We start from the raw sequence: 10,796 nt of genomic DNA, 5'->3' as shown, positions 1-10,796 counted from the left end.
TGTCACTTGAAAACAAAGCTTCCATTAATATTCCTGGTAATAAGCTTTTCCAGAATAAGAAGGGGGTTCCCTTATAGTTGTCTAACTGCAGTAGTATTTTCTTAACTGTTTCCAAACAAGAAAATCTGTGATTCAACGTGACAATATTTTTTATAAGAAAGAGAACCATCATGAGCAACACTGCACAGTGGCCACATCGTCCTTCATGTCTGTGACACGTACTCTTTCCCAGGGCTGCTTTGCATGCCTCCTTCAGAAGCAAGGTTTCCTCTTCAACTGGTGGATCTGGCGCTGAGGCATGGGACTTGCTCTGGCTAATGGATCATTAGTAGATAGGATGTAAGCAGAGGCTTGAAGAGTATGTATACAGTATGCAGTTAGAAATTTTTCAGCTAACACCAGAAGGGGCTGAGAGTAGATTCTAGTGATTGTCAGTCCAACTGACATCTAGCTGGTTGTTGGATGATGAGACCAACTCAGATTAGGCAGCTCTCTTTCTGCCTCCTGAGACCAGAAATACCCAGTGAATCTTCAGGGAAAAAAAAAAAAAAAAGGAAAGGGAAGATAGCACATGACTAAGTCAAGATTCCCTGTGCGTTTTCACACGCTTCTGCCTGTCGTTGTTCCTTTTTGTACTTGTGGGGCACTTGTGGGAGTTATGGGACTCAGGATTTGTAGCACTGGAATGTGAAAGGGAAGGGACATGTTGATTTATTATTGAGCTTTACAAATTAGATGCAAAGTGGCATGTGGGGCAGAGCTTGTACTTCTACGTGATCCCTTGTGAATGGTGACTTCCTGTTTGGAGCAGTAGTTGTCCTTTGGTAGCAGAATTCTCTTCCTGGAATGGTGGCCACAGGGATATGTTTCCATAGCACCACAATTAAAATATGAAGTTAGTTCCAGGATTTATAAGCTTTAGAGAAAATACAGCAGATGAAGACTTATTTGGGAACAGGTTGATGACCTTCATATAGCAGGTCTGAATAATATACTGTCTGATACACTGTGCTCAACGTGTTTATGCTTAAACACTTACCTAAATTCTCATAAATCTTTATACATTATCTGGTTTTACATGAAAACATACTCTCACTTAAAAAAAAATTCCCCATAGAGAATATAAGAATCAATTAGCAAGAAATGGGATATTTTAACAGAAGCTGAAAAAGTCTGATGCAAGAATCTTCTCATGGAATCAGGGGAAGGAGGATTTTGTGTTGTAGTTGCCATTTAATAAGAAACACCTTAGAAGCATGTTTCATATTTCTAATACTTCTGTAAACATACCTAGAAACAACAATGCAACAGTCAACAATTAGTTTTCCTGGTGGGTGAGAAATATCTGTTGTATTAACATATTTCCAAAGTAGCATGAGTAGTTGAGAAGGCAGAGAAAAGAGCTCCAGAGGTCATAGGAACCACATAAGCTGACTGTGTAGATGTACCCACAAACACTCACATACATGTATCTGAGAGCTCAAAAGCAGCAATCCCATTGATTTTGTACTTAATTAAACATTTAGAAATAATGCCACATGTCCTTTATCTAAAGTCATATGTGTTCTAAGAGAGTTCCTTATGGTCAATGATATAGAAACAACTGAATGTTCTAGAGAAACTTCTTTCAATAGATCAGCTTCATAGGGCATCAAGAAAAAAAAAAAAACTCATTTTGTATCTCCAGCAAAAAATAAAGAGCATTTAAATTTACTCAATTAATGTTGTCTAACAGTGTTGGGTTATTTTGATTGAAGAATTAAGTGGATTGATGTACGGGAAAGGGAGCAGCCAAGGAGAAGAGTGTAGGATAAGGTATACTGCTACTTTAAAATTATGCATGCATGACCCCACCTTGGTCCCTCCCACCACTTGAAGCAACAGCTGAAAGCTTGAGGAGCTTAGATCCAGGCTGGCCACCAAACAGGGAGCACTGACCACAGGTGACAAAGAGAGCGCGCAGAGTACTTTACCTGGGCACCCAGTCTTCCCTCCCGCACTCCTGTTACCCGTGGCTTACTGGCTGAGTCAGCAGAGGATACAGCAATGTTGTCAAGCGAGAAGGGACAGTTCGGAAGAGCCATTTCTCACACTGAGAGGACTGGCTAAAGTGCAATAAAGAAATGGTAACTCGGCTTACTTATCAATACAATTACTTCACACTATTAGCAATCCATATTTAACCTAGAAATAGTAGTGGTTTGAAGAAGCCCTGACACCAGTTTTTGCTGAGCCGAAGGCACAGAGGGAGCAGATGGTGTTGGTTTTCTAATCAGCTTACAGTTGCCGACAGGCTGGGATGAGGGGAAAGGCCAGAGTGCTTTGCTAGCTGTATTTTGGGCATGTGCAAGTGAGCCCTGGGTTACAGCAGATGGAGCCTGTGTAAGGAAAATCTATACAATGCTTTACCTCATTAAGTAGAGTAGATAGTGCTAATTTGTGGGGTAGAACAGCAGCTTGAAGTTGCTATATGAGAAAATGTGTTATTCCTGATGACATGTTAAGCTAGAAAGTGGTTGTCCTACAGCATTTTGGACATAATTTCTCTAATAAAATCAAGATACTTACCCCCCCCCAAAAAAAAAAAGAAAAGGAATGAGCATTTTATTCTAGGCAGTGGACTTCAAAATGTAGTTTGAGAATCTCAGTGTTTTATGTTTGTTTTGGTTTTGTTTCATTTTTTCATGTTAGGAATGTAAAGTCCTTACAGTGAGGAAGAACTGCAACGTTCCTTGACATGATGTTTTCGATTCCCCAGGCACTAGCTGCTACTCTTGCATTCGTCTTTGCTCAGATCAGCTTTGGTGTTACCTGCGTGTGGAAACGTGTCCGCAGATTCCCCAAGATGGAGTCTCTCAGCATCACTTAAAGTGCCCTGCTTGCTAGCGTGGCCGGAGACAGGCACGGGCCTGATTACTTATTTAGGAATCCTTTCAGGAGGAGCATGCTTTTTGTAAACATGAAATGCTTTGTGCTTTCCCTGAGCTTGGGCTTCTGGTTTCAGATCATTGAGACATTGATCTTGGCCTATTTAACTTCCATATCGCTGGCTGCCTCACAGGGTCTTTTCCCAAGACTAGAGAATGTGGGAGCTTTCAAGAAGGTATCTATTGTGCCACCCGCAGCAGTGTGTGGACGCCCAGGCCCAAGCTCCTTCTGTCAAAGCTCCGCAGCTGCTGAAAGTCTCCAGTCGTGCTCCCTGAGGTTCTGCACGCAGGATTGTCCCCACCGCTCTTCAGCGCCCTCCTTCACCGCCCTCCTCTCCACCGGCCCCAGGAGCTGCATGAGAGCAGACGGGACTGATCTGCACCCTCGCGCCCATGGCAACTCAACCAGTTTTATCTTTGGAAATTACACAAATTGCTCTTCTTCTTTTCCATCTCTGAGAATGGCAGCCGAATTCACTTTAGCTGTGTGGCTGAAACCTGAGCGGGAAGGTGTCATGTAAGTAACCTGTGTGATGCTGTGGGTTTTCAGTTTGCCTAAGACACTGTAAAACCAGGAGACCTGAATATTATTGCCACTTGAATTCCAACTAAACCCAAAACACTGCAGAACTCTGGCAACTGAAGATGGACCGCTGGGTTGAGCTTTTCACATCCAAATTTATCACCCAAATATTGTTTATCTAAAATGCTTCCTCTTTACTACAGATAGAGTGGACTACAAAATAGTGTCTGTTAAATTGTTGCATTGTGGACAGACACGCTCACACCTGAATGATTTATTTCCAGTAGGATAGCCAAAGAGTTAGTCCTAGCCATTGGAAGCTAAGCAAGGTTCAGAGTGAGTTTGGGGGTAAGGTCACCAGAAATACAAATAATTAATGTTTTCAAACTCTTTCCTTAGGTTTGTACACAAAGTGTTCCCACTAGGAATTAAGAGAGGGAGAAAGAGAGAGAGGGAGGGAGAGAGAGACAGAGAGAGAGAGAGAGAGAGAGAGAGAGAGAGAGAGAGAGAGAGAGAGAGAAAGAGAGAGAGAGAGAGAGAGAAAGAGAGAGAGAGAAAGAGAGAGAGAGAGATCTGTGAAGTAGACAGCTTCTGAAGGCCTAGGAAATGCCTGACTCATCTTTATTGCCCCAAGAAGACATGTGGCTTTGACTCATGGAAGATGATCGGTACAGAGAGCTGATCTCTGAAGACCTCTCCTTCTCGGAATGGGTGTGGGTGTTGGCTTTGGGTTTCTGGTGCATTCTTCTGGCAGTCAGGGTCTAGGTAAGCCGAAAGGATTCTGCGTAGCTTTCCTGGTTCCTGTCTCGGCAAGGAAACCCTCGACGTGAGTTACGACTAGGTATCCTTGCCACAGCCTGTGCTTTCATCACCTGCTTCCCATTCAGTAATCTTTGCTCAAGTTTATATCTAATGTATTGCTCCCAAGTCATACTAAGCCTGTCTAGAAATTTTAATAAGGAGGGAACTTTTAAAGTGCTGTTGGCTTACATAGTGTCTTCCAGTGGGTAGAATTTTGGTGCCACCTGTGTCCATTTGAAAAGTGTTGTCTGCATATCTAAGAACTTGTGCAATGTCACGGAATATCATGAGCATCTATGACTTTTTCACCAGTTGAAAATTTATATATTTTCACCTTGTTGTAAACTTGAAGTGAAAATAATTGCAATCCATTATCCTTAGTTTCATAGCTCAGAAGAAAACTTTATTACTGGAGGAAATTCCCAGAAATCCAAGCTACTCTCTTTTTTGTAAATGGAACCTTAAAACAAAGTCTTGGCAAATAAGGCCAAGATAAAATATTGTTTTTGAGCATACAGAGACATCTCTATACCAAATTCATCTTCTATTGGCATTGTTTTGTGTAAATATAACCAAAGAGTGTTTACAGATGTGGTAGCACATGGTTCATAGTTTTGAGAGTCCCTTGTTTGCATCAAGGTCATTTTCATTCTCAAAACTAGAATACCTATGGGAATTGGGGGAATTTCAGGGTGTTTGTGTTAGATAAGTAAAATAAACAAAACACGGATTATCCAATTATTGTTTATTCAGGAGCAGAATAAATCCAGTTCCTAAATATTTTGCTACCTGCCTTCCTCTCACAGTTATTATCTACCAAAGCTAGTATGTTTACAAGCAAACAGAATAGCAAGGAAGATAATCAATAACATATTAAGAAATGCATTTTCAGTAAGCTTGGGGAAATAAGTCTGCATTGGTAAATACATTCTTGAGTAATGATCGAATTCTCACTCGTAGATTTAAACTCAAGAAAAATGAACAGCGGCAAACTCTGATTATTTAAGGCCTTGAGGCAGGGGTGAAGAAAAAGTGTTCCTTCCAGAAAACCACAATGTCCAACTACTGAAGGGTTAAAAATAAATTTGCACTAGTAGGATTAATTTAAAAATAACCCTTTGCAATTTAGAATTTATTGCCTAAATTAAGAGCAATATTCTTTCACATTCACAAAGGTTAGTAAGTCAGTGTCATTTGAGGAATCACTGTTAGTGGTCCCCTTTCTTTTTTATTTTCATTTCTATTTATTTAGTTGAGAGAGAGAGAGAGAGGAAAGGAAAGAGAGGGAGAGAGAGAGAGAGAGAAGGGAGAATGGGTGCTACATGGCCTCTAGCCACTGCAAGTAAACTCCAGTGCAAACATCACCTTGTGCATCTGGCTTACATGGGTCCTGGGGAATCGAACCTGGGTCCTTTGGCTTTGCCCACAAATACCTTAACTGCTAAGCTACCTCTCCAACCCCTTCCTTTTTATTCTTACCTCCCAATTCAGGGATTAAAAGTAGATGCAAGTGAAATGAAATGATGGGCCGAAATGTACCCTGTAGAGAAAGTTTTAGTGCAGTAATTTTTGTTGGCCTCACTTTGACATTTGCTCCTTGTCTATGTGTCACTGAATTTGGTCACTGTGTTGAGTGTCTACTGAGTCTGATGCATGCTCCTGCCCTCTGAATCCTCATGTTCTCTGGAACAGATAGGTGAATTCTTGTTCTTACCGAGCCAGCACAACATGTTTAATGAGCACAAAAGAGGCCCTTAAGAAGGCTTGAGCAGGGAGGAAGGTTGTAGAATAAGGCCTTCTTGTCGACAGGCCAGGGTTGAGTGGATGGTAATCAGGTAAAAAAGTATCCCAGCGCCTGAAAAGTGTACCTTTGTGAGTACTACTTAAGTCACTCTTAAACACTCTTAAATTTGAGGGCTAGAGAGAAAGCTTAAAGGTTAAGGCCTACAATACCAAGGGTCCCTGATTTAATTCCCCAGGACTCACATAAGCCAGATGCACACATGGTGCATGTCTCTGGAGTTGTTTTGGAGTGGCTGGTGTGCCCATTCTCTCTCTCTCTCTCATAATTACATATAAACAAACAAATAAATAAATAAATATATTTTTAAAGAAACTTGATCCTAGTCAAGCAGGATAGATAGCCATACCTGTCACCCTAACACTCAGCAGGCTGAGGTGGGGGGATGACAAGTTTAATGCAAGTCTCAGACAAAATATAGGTGAACAAATAGGTGAAATAAAATAAGCCCAATATATAATTTAGGCATTTTCTAAAAAGGCTTCTGTTTTGTAGAAATACTAATTTATCATGTTCTTATGGAACATAATTACCTTTCATTCAAGGTCATTAATGTTCTCAGCACCTTGGTTGGGCTGGATGGTTACCAACAGGTAGCAGCCGTCTCACACCTCCGTTGGGCTGGGTGGTTACAGTCAGGTGGTAGCCGTCTTAAGCACACTGTTTAAGCTTTGGCCACTTGATGGTGGGTAAATAAAGGCTGTAGCCATCCATCCTCCATTTCCTCATATGAGTTAAACAGAGCCATTCTGACTTCAGGGCTAACAATTTGAAGCATTCTATGGTCTCTAAATTCTCTTTTCATTAAAACAGTAGAGAAAGATTTGCACTGGTGACTCAATACCTCAGTGGGATTTAGTGTCTTCTCCCACCACCTATAAAAGACATATCAGAAGAGCTAATGAGCCAATAGGATAAATGTTAGTTTTGCAGAATGGTCTGCGTGCTTGACTCCCATCATGGGTCTCTAATGAGGGGTGCTGCTGCTCTGGGGAATATTTTATTAATAAGAATTCTATTTTCATTGAAATAAAATCACATTTTCTTTGGAATAAAGCTTGCATTGTCTGTGATTTTTGGACCCTATTCATAGTGCTTTGTTTTGAGTAGAGTAGGTCACTTTAACACTGTGCAATGTTTTGGTATGTCATTTTGCCTGGACGGTGACCTTTTCTGTCTTTTCTGGTTGCTTCCTTAGGTGTGTGATAGAAAAGACGGTGGATGGGCAGCTTGTGTTCAAACTTGCAATATCTGAGAAAGAGACCATGTTTTATTATCGCACAGTAAATGGTTTGCAGCCTCCAATAAAAGTAATGACACTGGGGAGAATTCTTGTGAAGAAATGGATTCATCTAAGTGTGCAGGTGAGTAAAATAAAAAATATTTAACATTTGGTTAAACACAAAAATCCATCTTCCTTTCACTCCTTTAAGTGGCATATATCTACAGGCTGAGGCTGTGTCTTTGAGATTTCAGGTACATGTAAGTGAAGATTGAAGACAAATGTTTCACGGTGAATATATTGATATGCTTACAGAGTTCCCCTCCAACACTGTTACAAAAACTCCCTAGAACTTTAAGAACAAAGCTATTTGTATGAATAACATGTTCAGACAAAAACTGTTTTCGTTGATTAATACATTTTATGTTATTTAAAAATGTATAAGAACTCCTTTGATGTCTTGTACTGATGTTCCTTGTCCTACTGTCCTTCTAAGATAATATCTGCTGTTGTGAACACAATTTGATTGTGGCATTAAATTGATGACCTTAGAACTAATGAACTTTGCACTTGAGGCACTCAAAGCATGTTATTTTATTATTTTAGTTGTCAGCCAGTTTGTAGGTACCTCAGAAACTATGAAAGACTGAGATAGGTCTGGTATTTAAAGTCTGCAATAGAGGTTTATTATCATTTTGTTTCTTCTTAGCAGTATGAGGCTTTCAGCAGCACCTATTCCAACTATGCTTTTCAAACCAAAAATATGGTCCAATACAGTTCCCAGTAGCTTCTTTTATGGGGAAAACTGCTCAGTGATTGACATTAAGCCCTGCTTGCAATGGACAGCATTTGTACCTTGGTTGTTTTTGGGAAAATTATCATTAACATCACATATATTTTTCTAGATGTAACATACACACACACACACACACACACACACACACACACACAGAAAGAGAGAGAGGGGAGAGAGAGAGAGACACATCTCTGAATCAGAATCAGAAAGTGGTTTAAATCATATTTTTGCTTATACAGTTTCATTTATTTTTTTAAACTATTCATTTATTTATTTGAGAGAGCTAGAGGGAGGAAGAGGCAGAGAGAGAGAGAGAGATTGAGAGAGGAGAGAAAGAAGGGGCACACCAGGACCTTCAGCCACTACAAACAAACTCCAGACGCATGTGCCATCTTGTGCATCTGTTTTATGTGGGTCCTGGGGAATCAAACCTGGGTCCTTTGGCTTTGCAGGTATGTGCCTTAACTGCTAAGTTAAGTTAACTGCTTAACTGCCATCTCTCCAGTCCTAGTTTCATACTTTATTGATTATTTAAATGTTTTTATTGACAGGCTTCACACGTATGCATGTACATATACATATGCAATGTACTCTGATTATAATCCCTTCTTACCACCAACCTTTGTTCCCATACATGGAACTCCTTTGCTTGAGAATTATTTTTGAACTCAAATTATTATTGTTACAATGTAATAAATTATTTATGAATTAGTTTAAATTATTATTTCAATGTAGATACAATTTCTGAGAAATTTAATACATATGGTACAAACCTTTGTTTTGCCTGACCATAGCACATATTGCACTGGAAGCCTTAAGGCAAAATTTAAAATATAAATACAGGAAGGGAATGTGGTGGATTTTAGCAAGACGTGGGGAAAGTAGCCTATAAGTGGACTGATAGACCATGCCTACTCATAGGTTTTAGTTAGGACATGGGTTTAGCAAATGTGGTTGACTGGATTCAATGTTTCCGTGTGTTGCTATGATACCAGGCCTGAAGCAAGTGGGAATTCCTCCTGGTGCTAGGCCCTGGGTAGTACCATGCGAGTTGGGCCTCTCTGCCCACGTCCCAGTTGTCCAGTACTTAGCAGACAGGGAATGCTTTTGTCTTGTCTCTGTGTGTGGTCCATTGCCAGCGCTGTCCACTGCCATCAAGTGACATGTGATGGGGAGAAGGAGGACGTAGACACTGGGACAGAAGACACTAAGCTGTACACTCCAAAACACTGCAACATTGGCTGCATATTTTTCTATCACCAGTGATTAAAATCCACCGTTTTGGCTGTATTCTGCCTGATCTGTGAAGCTGCCCAGTTCTGAGCAGCAACAGGACAGGAAATCCTTCAGGAAGAAAGTTTGAAATCTAAATGGGAAGAGGTTCCACCTTTGAGTGTCTCTCCTGGGAGTGAAGTGCTCTTAGAATGCCTGTTGGAATTAATATTATCATGTCATCACATGTCAACCATTAGACATTTCCTAGTGCAGGCAAAATTCCCTTATAAATCTTTAATTTTTCCCTTCTTAATGTAAAGGTGAAAGCACATAGGACTTAATGAAACTATTTCATACCTATTTAACAACTAAGATTACAAATTAGCCTTTCCTATTTGTATGCTTTTATACTTTTAAAAAGTTTTAGGTTTTCTGTCTGTTTGTTTTTGTATTTTTCCTGTACTCCAAGCTGGCTTCTAACTTACACTACCATCGAGGCTAGTCAGAATCCCTCTGTATTAGTCTCCCAAGCGCGAGGGATGTAGGAATGTGCCACATGCATGGGCATTACATTTTGATAACATTTTATTAGTGTATATTAATTATAGAAAGCAATGTATCTCAGTGTAACACTTCTCAACAGGCAAACCATGTACTTCACAGCCACCCTTTCAACCTTTCCTCTTCCTCCTCTCCTTACTGGGGTCTCCTTAAGGCTCCCGTTCTACTTTCATTCCCTTTTGGATTTTTTTCTATGTTACACAAAACACATAAAACATGTAATTCTTGTCTTTCTGATTCTAACTTATTTTCTTCAATATGATGATGTCTAATGCCATCCATTTTCCTACAGAAGACTTAATTTTAACCTTTACAGCTGAATAAAGCTCCCCAGGTGCACACCACATTTTCTTTATTCCTCACCCAGTGATGAGCTTCTGACCGGGTTCTGTGCCTTGGCTGTGTTTGTGTGAATCGTGCTGCAACATGTGTGAATATGGAGGCATTTCTATGGGTGGTGACTTAGAATCCTTCAGATACATACCTGAAAATGGTGTCGCTAGGACACACACGAGCCCTCCTGTTAATCTTCTGAGGCGCCTCTGCAGGAGTCTCCCCAGCGCCCGCCGGCTTTGCATTTGCTCCAGCCCTATGTAAAGGTTTCCCGTGCTGTGTGTCTCCTTAACGTCAGGCCGTTTGCACTGAGGTGAGGCGAAGCCCCAGTGTTTTAGTCTGCAGTTCCCTGATGGGTAAAATGTGACCATCTTTTCACATATTTGTTGGTTACTTATACTTCTTCTTTTGAGAACTATCTATTCCATTCATTTACTCACTTATGATTAGATGACTTATTTTCTGGTGGTCAAATTTTTGTGTTGTTTCTGTAGATCCCAGATATTAATCCTCTGTCAGGTATATATTTGGTAAAAGTGTTCTCCCATTGTCTAGGCTGCCTCTTCATTAAGCTAAATGTTCCCTTTTCTATGCATACACATGTTAATTTCATGCAC

The 10,796-nt window shown here is 40.4% G+C and overlaps 1 protein-coding gene across 1 annotated transcript in view; it reads left to right on the top strand.

Moving 5' to 3' along the window:
• The first annotated feature begins 2,959 nt into the window (after positions 1-2,959).
• Ush2a (usherin) overlaps positions 2,960-10,796 on the top strand; it is a 755,222-nt gene continuing 747,385 nt past the window's right edge. Inside the window, exons 1-2 of the mRNA XM_004672003.2 lie at positions 2,960-3,444; positions 7,251-7,416. Coding sequence (XP_004672060.2) covers positions 2,960-3,444; positions 7,251-7,416 — 651 coding nt within the window. The remainder of the gene's footprint in view (positions 3,445-7,250; positions 7,417-10,796) is intronic.

Source organism: Jaculus jaculus, chromosome 1, assembly GCF_020740685.1.
Source record: "Jaculus jaculus isolate mJacJac1 chromosome 1, mJacJac1.mat.Y.cur, whole genome shotgun sequence".
In the NCBI taxonomy this organism is placed as follows: domain Eukaryota; kingdom Metazoa; phylum Chordata; class Mammalia; order Rodentia; family Dipodidae; genus Jaculus; species Jaculus jaculus.
Note: the sequence above shows the minus strand (reverse complement) of the source record. Positions and strands in the feature narration are given on the sequence as shown.